Source organism: Apteryx mantelli, chromosome 17 (assembly GCF_036417845.1).
Source record: "Apteryx mantelli isolate bAptMan1 chromosome 17, bAptMan1.hap1, whole genome shotgun sequence".
Lineage (NCBI taxonomy): Eukaryota > Metazoa > Chordata > Aves > Apterygiformes > Apterygidae > Apteryx > Apteryx mantelli.
In genome coordinates, this window is record NC_089994.1 from 16,805,771 (window position 1) to 16,819,968 (window position 14,198).

The 14,198-nt window shown below is 52.0% G+C and overlaps 2 protein-coding genes across 3 annotated transcripts in view; one reads left to right on the forward strand and one right to left on the reverse strand.

Annotated features, from left to right (window-relative positions):
* The window catches only part of SETD1B (SET domain containing 1B, histone lysine methyltransferase), a 51,989-nt gene extending 46,861 nt beyond the window's left edge, over nt 1–5,128 (forward strand). For both annotated transcript variants that reach the window (XM_067306733.1, XM_067306734.1), the window contains exons 15-18: nt 214–345; nt 1,249–1,368; nt 1,774–1,911; nt 2,616–5,128. In XM_067306733.1, coding sequence (XP_067162834.1) covers nt 214–345; nt 1,249–1,368; nt 1,774–1,911; nt 2,616–2,789 — 564 coding nt within the window. In that variant the 3' untranslated portion in view covers nt 2,790–5,128. The remainder of the gene's footprint in view (nt 1–213; nt 346–1,248; nt 1,369–1,773; nt 1,912–2,615) is intronic.
* A 5,359-nt stretch (nt 5,129–10,487) lies between these two features.
* Nucleotides 10,488–14,198, reverse strand: HPD (4-hydroxyphenylpyruvate dioxygenase). Its single transcript, XM_067306985.1, has 10 exons — nt 14,184–14,198; nt 14,003–14,085; nt 13,571–13,660; nt 13,247–13,350; nt 12,776–12,853; nt 12,436–12,598; nt 11,974–12,045; nt 11,496–11,618; nt 11,200–11,316; nt 10,488–11,025 (listed from the first exon to the last, which is right to left on the reverse strand). Exons 2-10 carry the CDS (start codon nt 14,081–14,083, stop codon nt 10,915–10,917), a joined length of 939 nt encoding a protein of 312 aa, XP_067163086.1. The 5' UTR covers nt 14,084–14,085; nt 14,184–14,198; the 3' UTR covers nt 10,488–10,914.

The following is a 14,198-nucleotide window of genomic DNA, read 5'->3' on the forward strand; positions in this document are numbered from 1 at the left end:
AGGTGAATCCGTCGCTCCGGCTGTGTAGAGTTGGCTGTTTGGGAGTTGCTGGGCTGGTGTTAGTGTTTGCTGTGGGGTGTTTTATGAGGCCGCGCGTTCTGCAGCGTTGTGCTGTAGCATAAGTGATTGTGCCTGGTGCAGAGGCTATTGCTAGGCTGGGAACGTGGGGTGTCAGCTCCATGGGGTCAGCTTTGACCACCCATCTTTCCCCAGGGTATGAGCATCCCTGCCCAACCTCACGCTTCCACCCGGGCTGGCTCCGAGAGGCGGTCAGAGCAACGCAGACTCCTCTCCTCCTTCACCGGTAGCTGTGACAGCGACCTCCTCAAGTTCAACCAACTCAAGGTAGGACAAACCATACAATTATTGCTTTGTGCAGGGGCTGGCAAGGAGCAGGGCAAAGCCAGGGTGGGGGAAAGCCATGGATGCCAGCTTTACCTGTCCTTGGTCATGGTCATCTCCTGCTGGGCACCTTTGTGTGTGCCAAAGGATTGAGTGGGGCGCAGAAGTGTTTCCTCAGCTCTTTGCAAAATCATCTCTGCAGAGCAGGTCAGAAGTACTTTGGGGAGCTGGGCTCTGCAGCCTACGCTTTTGTAGCAGCTCCTGGGAGCAGAAGAGCTTCTCTTCTGGGATGAGCCAGTGTAGAGTGTCTTTGGGGCACTTGGCTCTCCTGCACTTCCATGTAATACAGCTCAAAGACCTCTGTGATCTAATTTACCTAAAAAGACAGACACAGAGCAATCGTAGGGAAAATGTGACACTTAGCTTTGTGTGGTCCCTTGTGAGGAACAGAGACATGAGCTGCTTGATAAATGAACTTCTGGAGCTTGAGCCCTAGTCAAAACCATGAGACGTGCAGAACGGAGAGAGGGACCGTGTTTGCAGGTGTACTGATCAGTAACAAGCAACTGGTTATCGACCATCCCTGCACTGTGCCCATTGAGAGCAAAAGCTGTGGAGGGAATCACATCCCACACAAGCAACTGTGGTGGCCCCAAAACATCCGTTCTCCCAAATGGTGCATGGTCAATGGTAAAAAACAAGTACTGCAACTCTGTGGGACCTCCTGTCTCCCCGTCCCCACTGTCACCCCCTGTCACTGCTGGGACAGAAGGGAGCTGAATTGGGTTGACGCACCCCAGCACTGCTTGTGGCTGGGAATGTGCTGGGGGTGCTGGACCCAGGGATCACCTTTCTGTGCTGTGGCTAATTCTCAGCTGGGATTTTGGGGTGTTTTTTTCCATGCAGTTCCGGAAGAAAAAACTAAAATTCTGCAAGAGCCACATTCATGACTGGGGCCTTTTTGCTATGGAGCCCATTGCAGCTGATGAGATGGTGATTGAATACGTGGGTCAGAACATCAGGCAGGTAAGCTGGACTGTGGGGCTGGGACTGGGCTAGGGTGAAATTTGAGCAAACCAGTCCTGAGAGAGTGGATTATCCGAGTCTGACACGCTGGGCTGGAATCCCTGCTGTAAGACATTAGCTGCGTAAGCTAGGCAGAGGTTGGCATATGGTTTGGAGGTGAAAGGGTGGGATTTTCAATGACCCATAGGAATTAGGCACCCAAATCCTCAGGAAATAAGCTCTTGAAAAGCCCATCCTGAACTTCTGTGATTTCAGTTAAGTCTATGTTCTCTTGGGGTATTTGAGATCATACGTCTGTTGAAAAGCTGAGTGACACAAGCACAGCTGAGATTAGTGCAACGTAGATCTGTGCTTTACTGAGCATCTCTGTGGCACGTTGTGACACAGCACGGGGTTTTCTTGTAGGTCATCGCTGACATGCGTGAAAAGCGATACGAGGATGAAGGCATTGGGAGCAGTTACATGTTCAGAGTCGACCACGACACCATCATCGATGCCACGAAGTGCGGAAACTTTGCCAGGTTTATTAATCACAGCTGCAATGTAAGTATCACATCTCTTCATATAATTGTGCTCCGCTGAAGTGATAATCTTGTCAAGCCCTCTCTCACTCTGACAAGGGCCGCATTCAGGAGCGGCAAAGTGTTGCAGGGTTATGATTAACTGTTAAGGACCTGCAGTAGATCAAAGCAGAGTCTAAACTAGCGTAAGGAAGAGATTTGAGAGACCTGAGAAATTAAACATGCAGTGAGATAGTGCACTCAGAATCTCTCGACTGTGTTGGGGGACCCTGATCGACGCTGTTTAACCACATCTGGGGAGTATTTCCTTAAAACAGAACAAGCCTTAGCACTGTTACTCTGCTGTGGGAACAGTCTCCTTTCATTGTCCGCATGGAAAAAATATCCTCTGCCCTCGTAGGCAGAGAAGCTGCTCTTAGCCTGTGAGCGGAGAAGGCTTTTAGCCTGTGATGAGCTCAGTGTAGCATCATCCAGGGTCTTCTGCACCACGAATGACCAGAACGTGGATGTTGTGGAGGAGCACAAGGAGGGCTGTGCTGTGTTCGGGCTTCATGCCTCCCTCTCCTGGCTTCCTGCTGGCTCCCCTGAGTCCAGGCTCTGGGAATGTGGTGGAGGTTGTCTAGGGAAAGAACGGCCCCTCTATTTTAGTTTGGAATAATTCTGTGGAGGCTGGGAAGCCACGGCCATGGGGAGCCTAAATCATTCCCTGTTCTGTCACCCTTGCAGCCAAATTGTTATGCTAAAGTGATCACCGTGGAGTCTCAAAAGAAGATCGTCATCTACTCAAAACAGCACATCAATGTGAACGAGGAAATTACCTACGACTACAAGTTTCCGATAGAGGATGTAAAAATCCCGTGTCTATGTGGCTCTGAGAACTGCAGGGGAACCCTAAACTGAACTTGAGGTTTCTCATCACACTTGCACCTTCGGCCATGTCAGAACTGTGGTAACCAGGTGTGGTTGCACTTTGCCAAAAAAAGAGGGAAAAAAAAAAGAAAAAAAAGGAAGAAAAAAATTAAAAAAGAAAAAAATATTAAAAAAAGAGAGGAAAAAAGAGAAGAAGAAAACCAAGCAAGTTTCGCACTTCTGCCAGGATCACGAATGAAAGCAAAAAGCGCACATGCTTACGAGGACTGTTCATGTTTCAGGTGCTCTTTCCTTTTCAGATCCAACACGCACACAAAAAGGTGATTACCATTTTGTGGCATGGTCTATCCAAACACTAGCTTCTCTCTGTTTGGTCCCTACATTAATGCTCCGTAATGGGATAATGGTACCTTTTTTTTTTTCTTTTTTTTTTAATTGTTGTTATAAACCTTCATCTTTTCGTAAATGCTGCTACCTTTTTCTCATCAGTTTTGTTGGTTGAAAAAGACATTCAACGTTTAAATGTGAAGCAGAGACTGAAAATGCCATATAAGGTTTGTTGGGAGCTTGATTGGCTGCAATTGCACAGACTTCTCAGAGTAAGCTGTAAATAAATGTAAGGTTGATGTTACAGAGCAAGCCAGAGGCTTGAGGGGGTGTGAGTGGGCTGCATGCGTGTGCTTGGGTGCGTGTGTGCGTATGGAGACGTGTCCACAGTGAGACTGTAGGCGAGCTGTCCTGCCTTTGCATTAGGGATGAGCCCGAACAAGTCCCCGAACCCGGCCGGGTCTGCCGCAGACCTCAGCTCGAGCGCCTCGGGCTCATCTCTAATTTTCATACACCGTGCTGGTATATTGGGGGATCCGAACCTCAGCATCCGTACAAGGAAAACATTGGATACCGCAGTCACCAGGAGTAAGAAGTTGAGTCGGTTTTGTAGCTGTAGGATCGCGGCGCAGCGGATGGCCTTTTCGGGTGCCCGTTTCTTGTGGATTGGCTTGTCTTGCGTTGGGAAAAAAAGACTGAGGCTGAAATTAAGTGGTCAGCGCAGCCCTCGGTTACGCTGTAGAAATCTTCCCTCCCTTTAAGCATCCTGTTTACGCCACGCTGCTAACGGGGGGCTGCGGTTTTCTCCCTGGTGGTGGGAAACCAGCTGATGCGTTTCTCGTATTGATTTTTCTCCTTGTCACCCGCATCTCCCTGCCCGTCGAGCGTTCGCGGGGGGAGTATCTGCTCTGGCCTTGGATGGGGGAGACGCCTCTCGTGATAGGAGAGGAGCTGCCGCGCGGCTCCCCTCCCTCCGTTACACAGTAACTCGCCCTCGGCTGGGCCCGTCCTTCCCGTGAGACCAAACGCAGAAGAAAGCGTTCCCAAGTGCAAGTTACGGCGGCAGCGCTGTCCTCCCCCATCCGCAGTGTGAGAATGGACGCTTTTTCAAATTCGGAAGGCATCCTTCGAACTCATTTTCCAATCTGCGTTGTCCTTGTAGAGGTACCGAGGTGAAGTTTGCAGTTCTCCGAGAGGTTCCGTTTACAAATGGGCCAAAACGCCAAAGAAACGCTTCTTTGGATGTGATCTGGAAACGTTAGCCGACCATTCGGGGATAGACAGGATCAGTGTTTCGGCTTGCATTGAATTTCTCTGGCTTTAAAAGTAGAGATTAGTTATATGAAACCTTTTTAATTGGCTTACGGGGGAAATTGCAATGTGATTATGAAATGCAGACATCTGCATGACTTAAAACTACAGTTTTTTTCCCTGCAAAGTAAATTGGACAGCTGTCATCGGTACCCTGTTCTGATTAGTGACATTTACTCTCTGACAGCTCCGCGATCAGGGGTTGCAACCTTGCCGAGAGTTTCCCAGAAGTTTTTCCTGCCATTACTTGGAATTGCCAGGCCTGTACTCTGGAGCGGAGCACGTTCCCTAGGCTGGACCTCCGTATCCAAATTTCTTCTCCAAACAAAAGGCCTAAACTAACAGGAACACACCGACTGCTACGAGCTGCCTTAATGCCGCCTGTGTTCCTCTCTGAGGACAGTGACGTTGCCCCTAGGACTGGACGGTCTGTAGTCTCATCTCTGGTTTTGTTTTGCTTGTTGTTTCCTTTGGGTTTGGGTTTTTTTCCCCCTCTTTGTAAATCTCTCCAGCAAGCGGGTAATCATGACCCAGAACCTAAAATTATGAGAAGCACAAATAGTTTCTGTCACTGAGCGTTGGTTGTAGCTACAGCTATGGCAGGAGCATTTGGGAATTAAACCAGCTGCTTTTTTCTTTCTTTTTTTTCTTTTTTAATGTGGTTCCTCTAGTTGCGTAGTAGCCCCGGGTGGCGCCTCTCCGGCTTGGCCTTTTACGCTCTCGCAGCTTTGGAGATGCACAGATGTTTCCCGTGTCTCCGAGCTGGAGCCCCCAGGTCCAGCAGCTCGGACGTTCTCGGCCTTCTTCCTCTCTGCTCCACCAAACCCCCGCGTGAAGGTGGGTTTGTGGGGAAAACGCCCAGCCCCGAAGTAGCCCCTGATGATTTTGTATTTCCCAGCTTGTCCGTGTGCTCTGGAGCTCTGGTGGGACAGGATTAGCCCCCGCGGTTTGCCTTAACCCTTACTGAGGGGAGCAGCCGGCCGTGGTCTGCTGAACCGAGACCTCCGAGTTTGGCTCCTTCATTTTTAGAGCACTGAAGGATTTGGGTGCCAAAGCTCAGGAGCACCTAGGTGGCACGGGCACTCCCCAAAATGTCCGTAACCAGCCCGTTTTAGGATTCCAGACAAACGACGTGAGTTTTCCGAAGCGCTGAGCTCCCTGTAACCCCCCGGAAAAGTGGGAGCTGTGCAACGCTTGGCACTTCTGAAAACCCATGTTCCTCTGGGCTCAAAGCCAAGCGCGAGGCTTCCCTGTTCTTCCCCCAAAATCTTGGCTTGCCAGGTCCTCCGCGGGCAGGTGCTTCGGCCGGCGCAGGGCTCCAGCCGGCCCCGGGGATTTTCCCTGCGGCGCTGCGGGCGCTCGCGCCTCGGGCGCTTCCCTGCGACCAGCCGGGGGCTCGCCGGGGCCGGGCAGCCCCCGGAGGTGCCTTTCGCGCCCCTCTGCGATGCTTTGGCTTGGACTTAGACGGGGCGAGAGGAGAGGAGGGAAGGGGAAAGGCAGCTGGGGGGCTCGGGGCAGCCCCCTGCCCGCGCCGGTGCCGCAGAGACCCCGCGTGCAGCTTCCCCCAGAGGTTTACCCACGTAGTTCATTCCCTGAAAAGCGTCTCCCTAATTTGCTTTGACTTAAATTGAAAACTAGAACAAGAAAAAGAGAGAGACACGTTGGCTGTGTTCCCTGCGAAACTGCATCTCACTTCAGGCTCTCCGCTAGGGGGAATGATCCTAGAGAACAGTGCAAAAGTTTTGGAAATGTCACTTAAATTTTCGGTCTCCCGGTATGAATAAGCTGGCTTTGGTTCAGAGTGTCGATGCCTTCGCCGCCGGCGTTCCTCGGCCGCGCGCTCTGCTCGTGAATCCCGCGCGCCTTCGCCCGACGTCTCCGTTGAGCTGTTAGATTCGCCCCCGCGTTTCCAGTTCCAGCGTGGTCCCAAAAGTGGTCTGTACCTAGCCGGGATCCGGGGGGGAAGGGGCTCATCTTGCAGATATTTATATTGTATAGAGCAGCTTATTTCTACAAGAAAAACATTTTTAAACTCCAACAAAGTATACAGTAGTTTCAGTTCCGGTTTTTGTGACCTTTTTCAGGGATCATTTCAGTGCATTTCTGTATAAAATAAAAATTTAAGGAAAAAAGGATTTTGAAGTATAAAAAAATGCATCTTCTGTACATAGGCAAACTCAAGAATCTTCTCTTCAAACACTGTTTCTTGTAGAAACATGTTGAAATTTTTTTGCTGATTTCTTTGTACTTCAAGAGCATGTAAATAATTTATTAAAAGTGACTATTGTAATTTGGAGTTCTTTTTAAACAGATTCCAGCTCTAACTCGTGTCAAGAAGGTGGGGAGGAAGGAAGGACTAAGTATAGCAAAGGAGCTGGTGGCATTTACAGCTTGTGTCAAGCTTTGTAAAATGTAAATTCTGTACAAATAAGTTTGTTTTTTTTTTTTTGTCAAATAAATAGATGAAATTAGAAGCATTAAGAAACTGAAGACAAAATTGCCAAGTCAGGCTTCTTTTTTTTTTCCCCCTCAGTCTGAAACCTAATGTGCAAAATCTATTTATTTCAAGTGAGGAAATGTGTATAGTCTAATAGACAACCTAAAATGTATTTAAGCGAGTCTGCAACTGGATTTTTTTCAATTTAATATTTTTGTTTTGTTTTTACAAATTTCCTCCTTAATTGCCACTGTAGTATTTGTCCAAGTGAAAAGAAACACATTATAAAGGACACTCTCAAATGAATGAGCAGTTTTAAAAGCAAAATCAAAGAACACCCTGCTCCTGATCCATGCAGTTTCCCAGTTCTGTAAACAGGTTGTTTTAATTCACAGTATGAAAATAAAGGGCCTCCTTTAAAAGGAGGCAGGTAAAATGGTTTGCAATGAATGAAAAACCTTATTTTTTTTTAAGTTCCTTACAGAAAAAAAAATCTCTGCTTTGAAGATTTAGGATTTCTGCTTTTTCTTTTGTTAAGCAAATTTATAAATTTAGGGATGTTTTGTGCATATAGAATCTGTCATCAGTATGTATCTTGTTTTGAAGAAAGTGTTTTTGTTGTGGATGTGTCATGCTGTATATATTTGTTCATATTTTTGTGAATTGAATACTATGTACCATTGTATTATAGTAACTTTTATAAAGCAAACCATAAATATACTGACTTTTCTTACAGAAAAATGATGTTGTGCTTAATGTATAGCTATGGCTGCTTTTGTTTCTCGGACCCGTGCTAGGAACCGAGAGCTCAAGGAGCCGGATCCAGAAAAACAGTCCAAAGAACTGGTTTTAAAGGAAGTTTACTGAGAACACTCATCCTGGTGTACAGGCGATGACTTTTAAGCAACAGCTCACAAATACTGTGTGGAAGAAGTACACGAGCAGTTTAAGTTTATAAGCTTGGCAAAGAAAATGATCTTAGTATTGAAATCCTTACAAGATTTAGGAGATTAGGAGCAGCCCCCTCGGGCCAGGCTGCCCGGCCTGTCCCGCCGCAGCCGTGGGAGGCACCCAGAGCCCCAGCGCGAGTCCGGTGCCGGAGGAGCAGCAGCTTGTGCGGAGCCTCTTGCCATGTGCGCGGAGGTGCAAATTGCCTGCTAAAGTGCGGGAAGCGGAGGGAGGTAATTTGTCCCCGGTTCCTGGGCAGAGATCTCAGCCTTGTCCCGTGCTCCCCAGCCCGGGTTTTGCAGAGCAGACTGATCGCGGTAGCAGCACTGCCCAGGCAGGCGAGAGGGTCGCTGCTCCTCCAGCCTCGCCGTAGCCCGTCTCCTTTGGTATTCCTGCCTTTCGTGTCTTTTTTTGACCTTAGGTAGGTGGAAACCCTTAACCTCCCAGCACGGTGCTGCTTGGTGGGGTGGGAGGCGCCTGCTCCCTCCATCACCCACCTGGAGCAGGCTCGGTGCTGCGGGCGCTGTGACAGGCTCCGCCGTCTCCTCCGACGGGATGCGGCTGGTGTCGAGGCTTGCCATGGGATAACGGCTTGCTCCAGGCTTTTGTGGCTGGTTAAGATGATGCTGTAAGGTTGCCAGGGGGCCAAAAGCCTTTTAGTTTTTTTTAAATTACTTTTTTTTATCACTTTTTCTTAAATTGCTTTTTATTTAAATCTGAAATTAATTCTATTATCTGCATTTAACAGGAGAGGGAACTGGAGAAGCCAAAGCGTGAGGTTTGATGCCGATCGCTTACTGAGCTAACGGCAGCCGCCTGCCTCCCCTTGCAGGTTTGTGGTGTTGTGGCGGTGTTTGAAGTGGCTCCTCCGAGTTTAGAGAGAGAGAGACCGAAGGCAGAGAGTAGTGGAGCAGCCGATAAAGAGGGGAAAATCGAACCCATGGGAGGGTCTTTGCTGCGGAGGGTGTCACAAGGTGAGAGGCAATTCCCAGGTCAGTTCTCCACTATCCCTGCTTTTACAGCTGACCACAGTGGCCAGAAAGTATTTAGAAATGGGACGGGAGAAGCGAGCAGTCCACGTGGTTGTTAGAGGCTCTTGGTGGCTGCACGAGGCATTTCGGAAGCCGACTTGCCTCCGAGGCCCCAGGTTCTCCGGGCTGCAGGGGGAGGCAGCCGCCGGGGCCGGGGCTGAGCTGGGGGTAGGTTACCAGGCGCTGGTGGGATATCCCGGGATTTCATCCCGCAGCAGGGTGAGCTGCGTGCTCCGAGGTCACTGTGCGGGGGGCACAAGCCCAGCTTTGCAGCGGGTTGCTTCCATGCTCCCCGCGCTCAGCCTGGCTCCCCGGGGACCTTGCTGATGCCGGCACGGGAAAGGCAAGGGGGATGCAGCGGGAGGCCAAACCTCACGAGAGCAGAGAGCAGGGTTAAACCTGGAGGACAGCTGGGGTCAGGGCCAGGTCTTGGCCACCGCTGGGTCCCCGCACCTAGTCTCTGGCCTCATGTTTCTTCCACCAGAGGCCCAAGTTTGGTAGCCAAAGGTGATGGCCACAGCTCCTCTCCCATGGTAGCCCCATCCCTGCGAGGCTCTGCTGCCTGGACTAGGCGTGAGTGTTGCTCCGCACCTCCGCCACGTCAGGATGCTGGTGGGAATTGAGTCTGAGGGGCTTGTCCTGAGCCTCAGGCTTGGGCCTGGGAACGAGGGCCTTTGCTGCTCCAGGTTTTGAGCAGCTTCAGTGCTCCTCACTGGTGACATCAGTGAACAGCGGTGGGTGGGCAGGGGTTTTGGAGGGCAGAGCTGCGACATTGGAAGACTCAGGGCACCAGCAACCCTGCAAGCTTCTCCAGCAGTCACAAATGAGCTCTGCAGACTCCTCAAGGAGCATTTGCAGTCTTTTGGTCTCTCTTGGCCTTATCTGTGTCCAAGCATTCAGCAACTGGGCTCTGCAGACACTTTTAGAAGGTCTGGCTGGGCTGTTGCTGCTCCAGCCAGGGGCAGCGCTGGTACCAGGCAGACGTGGTGAAGCTGGACCAGCCCCATCTGCAGGGGGTACAAGCCGCTCTTGTGAATGTGGAGCTCAGCAGCAGACCTGTGGTGCTGCCTCTGGCACCTGGAAAGGCACCTTGGCTCCTCCGGTTGCCTCCTCTGCTCCAGCGCCAGCTCCTGCTGGAGCCACCTCAGCGGCACGAGGCTGTTGTTCAGTCTGCTGCAGCCTCAGTTCCTCCCCGTGTCCCTGCAGCCGCAGAGGAAAATGTGGTACAGAGCGTTCAGGCCGGCCAGCACTGACTTACCAGGCACACGAGCAGTGACAGAAACGGGCTTTATTGTGTCGGTGGAGAAAGTCCCCTTGGGTCGGCCTGGGACAGTGCCCAGAGCGATGGCCCAAGGGGAGTTTTCCCGTGCAGCCGGGATCTGAGCCAGGCAATCACTGCAAATTCCAGCAATTACTTCTCCAAGTCTGAATGAAATATTGGAGAAACCCCAACCGTTCATCACTTCTGGAATTTAAAGGTATTAGAGCAAGGCTACGTTACACTGAAAGGAAGGCTGAAACACATAAATTTTAGATTAAATCTCATTCCAGGAATGTTGTAACTACCCTAAAACCAAGTGTTTAATTGCAGGAAATTCAAACTCAAGATGGAATATAAAAGTAATTTTAAAAATCTTATAAAACAGGAGATGCACAGAGAGGCAAACCCCATCATGCTTTCCTCTCTCGGCTTTCCTATCTCAGCCTTTCTGCATAGTTAAAATTAATGGAAAACTTTGGACAGACTAAAATTAAGCACTCCCGGTTGTTTCTTCTGTCTCCTCCATAACTTAATGTCTTCTATGACAGAAGCCTCGTAGTCTTCAGTAGCTTGGATTAGGTTAAATTGGCAGGTTTGACATTTCCCATTTTCTCTCTCCCGTGAAGTCACCAGAGGGCAGTATCTGGGCTGGGTCAGGAGAGGTTTGAGTCCTTTTACATTTCCACCTTGGCAGTGACTTTCTTGGGTTTCTGACACTTAGTTTTGGGCTGTTTACCAAAGCATGGGCTGTTTCCTGGTTTCGTGTGTTAATCAGCTTGCTAAGGGTGGAGGCTGCGTTTCTGCCAGCACCGGCGGCTGCTGCTCACCCAGCCGTGTGCTCTAGAGGAGGTTTGTCTCCCCGCTGGGATTCAAGACAGTCAGGTTTCCTCTGGCATCTTGGTCAAATTCTATAGCTTCAAACAGAGACTTGAAGTTCCCAGCGCCAAACCCCTGCGGAGACAGACCGTTATAGACCTTGCAGACAAGGCAACAGACTCGTTAGATCTAAAGGGGCTGTAGAAGAACAGCGATAGGAGTAGTCTGGGTGATGGTACTTGATGCCACTGAGGCTGCAATTTGAAGCCCAGATCATTTTATCTTTAACAGTGAAATCTTCAAACCAACCTGGTGGTTATGCCGCTGGATGACCTCCAGGAAGAGCGTGGGTCTATCTTGAACTGGTTTAGTGAAGATTTGGAGCAAGTATCCTTTCTCATCAAAATCCACCAGGATTTTCAGTTCCTGGAGAAAAGTAGTAAAAAGCTAGCTGGAAGAACCACTGAGGAGCAAAGGGACCCTCATGCATCCCTCATCCCTGTGAAATGCTTCCCGTGATACGCCATGGGGAGAGCTGGTCCACTGCAGATGCTAGGCCGAAGTTCAAAGCTTTTCTCTCCCGTGCCTGACTTGACTGGACTCACCGCCAGCTTATCGATGTTCTCCTTCACTTTGATTTTGGCAGTTTTCAGCCTCTCCCGCAGCATCTGGTAGTAGCTGGATGGCACGTCCATGAACTGCATGCCCCGCTGCTTCAGGTTGGTGATCTGTAACGCAGGGGCAGACCCGAGCAGGGTCAGGCTTGGGGTTCGCTTTGGTTTGGGCGTGAGGAGCTCCAGGCCAGAGACTCCAGGACACCCAGGGTTGTGCCCTGCCTGTGCTGTCCTCACCCAGAGGGGCTTCCCTTACTCAGGGCCCCTCTGTGTGCAGCCAGCCGGTCTGTGCCCACGGGCAGGCTGTGGGAATGGTGCCGGAGGATGACCCAGGTCTGACAGCAACCACTGCTTGAAGACGTGCCAGCCCCCTAACCCCTCCAGAGGCTCCTCACCCTGCGGTCTGATGAGGGAGCCCAAAGCCAAACGCTCAAAGGCAGCTGGGCTAAATCCCCTGCGTCACACTCACTGCTGTGATGATGTCGGAGGTGTTCAGTGCAATATGCTGGACTCCCGCCCCGCCGTAGTAGTCGACGTATTCCTGTAAGAAAAAAGTCCATGCTGTTAGCGGTATCGCAGCTCCCACAGCTGAATACGGGCTTAAAAACATTAGAAGCAAAATCAACTCAGGGACACCATGAAGCGAAAAAGATGCTTTATTTGTGAAATCGAGGGCAAACTGGCTCTGCGCCCTGTGGGAACGCAAGCGGCTCCCCCAGGGTTTGACAGCCCTTTGCAGACCAGGCAGAGAAGGGGCTGCTTTCCAGCGAGCCACTGTCAGCACTGCAAGCCTGTGCCGGCTCCCAAGCCCTCCCGAATCGCTGGTCCGCTGGCTGTGCAGAGCCCCTTGCCCTTTTGGTTCGTCAAAGACCCCCTCTAGTCGACGGCAGCCTGATGCATCAACTGCCAGCATTAGCTCATGTGTGCTCACCTGAATCTGGGATTTCTTCTTGCCAGCAGCTGGCTCGTTTATGGGCATCTTTATGGTCTCTTCATAGTTGGTGACCACGATGGAGCGCAGGGCACTGAATTCGGTGTGCAACTGCTTGTCATCCACGGACCAGAACCGATGGAACAGCAGGTTCTTCTGGTACCTGCCCCAGGCCACAAAGGGCATGTTTAAATCCCGCAATGTCACAGGTCTAGCCCCACATTAACGACCCTCTGCTCTGGCTTAATTGGCCCTCAGCCACGAATGCCTGAGACGCTGGAGACCAGCCCAACAGTGCCACTGCTGTGTCACACCTTCCGCCAGCCCTCCCCAGTCCTACCAGTCTGCCACTGGGACCATCTGGAGATCTGGCTGGTTCCCCACGACATGGTCAATGAAGTTCAGCTTGCCGTTCGGTCTGCACGAGGAAATCAAGGTCAGTTCTCAGCCAGGCTAAGGGGCACTCGACAGCAGGGGCAGGTCCAGCTAGGCTCTTACATGGATTTTTCACCTGACACCCAGCTCCCACTCAGGAAAAGTACTCAAATCCCCGGGGAGCCCCTCAGGGTAACATGTGGCTCTGAACGTGGGTAGGCATCTTGACCATGTAAGACAAGGCCAGAGGGGCTGCATTTCGGGGGCCTTTACTGAGCTGAACCATGGACCTGTGGACCCAGGGAACTGGTGGAGGTCAGATCCAGCCTCCCTGCGTGACAGCGTGGCCCATCTCCAGTCACATCCGAGCTGGAGCCACAGGTGTGTGCAGTGGGAAGAGGAAGGAGCCAGGCCAGGCCCTCTGCGAAATACTCACAGCTTCGGCAGCAGGGGATCCTTGAAGAGGGGCGCGTGATAGCCGGGTAGGAAGAGCCCCTTGTAGTTGAGCTTCTCTATCAAGGTGTGAGTCGTGTCGCCGTACTGGGAGAGGGGACAAAAGCCGTTGTGTGCAAACCCTGCTCCCTGCAGGGACCTTGCGGGGCCCTGAGCACCGAGGTCCAGCCGTGGGTGCCGAGACGCACCTGGCAGAGGCTCGGGGTGGTTTGGATGTGCCTCTTCCTCCCGGCAGCGTAACCCCATGCTGGAGCCACCAGCCGGGAAACACAGGGAGAAGGGTCTCAGCCCAGTGCCAGCCACTTACCGTCTGGATCACGGCGAACTTCACCTTCCCGTGCTTGTCCTCCTCTATCCAGGGCTCCTTCACAACCACTGCTCCGCGCTCCTTGGCTTTCTGGGCAGGAGGAGAGAAATCCCGTCCTGGCGCCAGTGCAGGCTGGGGCCGGGTGGCCGGGAGAGGGCCTGGAGCATCCCCCCGCGCCAGGACCCAGCTGCATGGGTGGGCACAGATCCCCGAAACCGCTGAGGCAGCATACACGGGCCTTGGTGCTGGCTTATTTTGTCATTTTTCCCAAGGGCTGCTCCAGCGCGACCAGACTTGCTCGTCGCCTGCTCATCGCCTGCTCGTTTCCCTGCGTAACTCACCGTTTCGGGGCCCCGAGCGCCGTTTGGCGCGGGCAAGACCCTCGCCGCGGCCGAACCGCCCCTCGGCGGGGAGCCGGCAGGCGCTGCCTACCTGCACGATGAAGTCGCAGTCCTCGACCTCGAAGGCGACGTCCTTCACGCCGTCGCCGTGCTTCACCAGGTGCTCCCCCATCTCTGCGGGGAGAGGGCGGCCGCCTCGGTCTCCGGCCCGCTGGCGCCGGTGGGGCCGCTTCGCCCGCCCCGCTCACGTGCGCCCCGCGGAGCCGCCTTACCTTCATTCCCTGGGT

What these genes read in the sequence shown, in the direction of transcription:
- HPD (XM_067306985.1), bottom strand. Translation starts at nt 14,083, where the DNA reads ATGGGGGAGCACCTGGTGAAGCACGGCGACGGCGTGAAGGACGTCGCC. An exon ending in AGTTCGCCGTGATCCAGACG is followed by an intron (nt 13,351 to 13,570) that starts GTAAGTGGCTGG and finishes CCCCTCTCCCAG; the next exon opens with TACGGCGACACGACTCACAC. An exon ending in CCTCCGACATCATCACAGCA is followed by an intron (nt 11,619 to 11,973) that starts GTGAGTGTGACG and finishes CCTGCGTTACAG; the next exon opens with ATCACCAACCTGAAGCAGCG.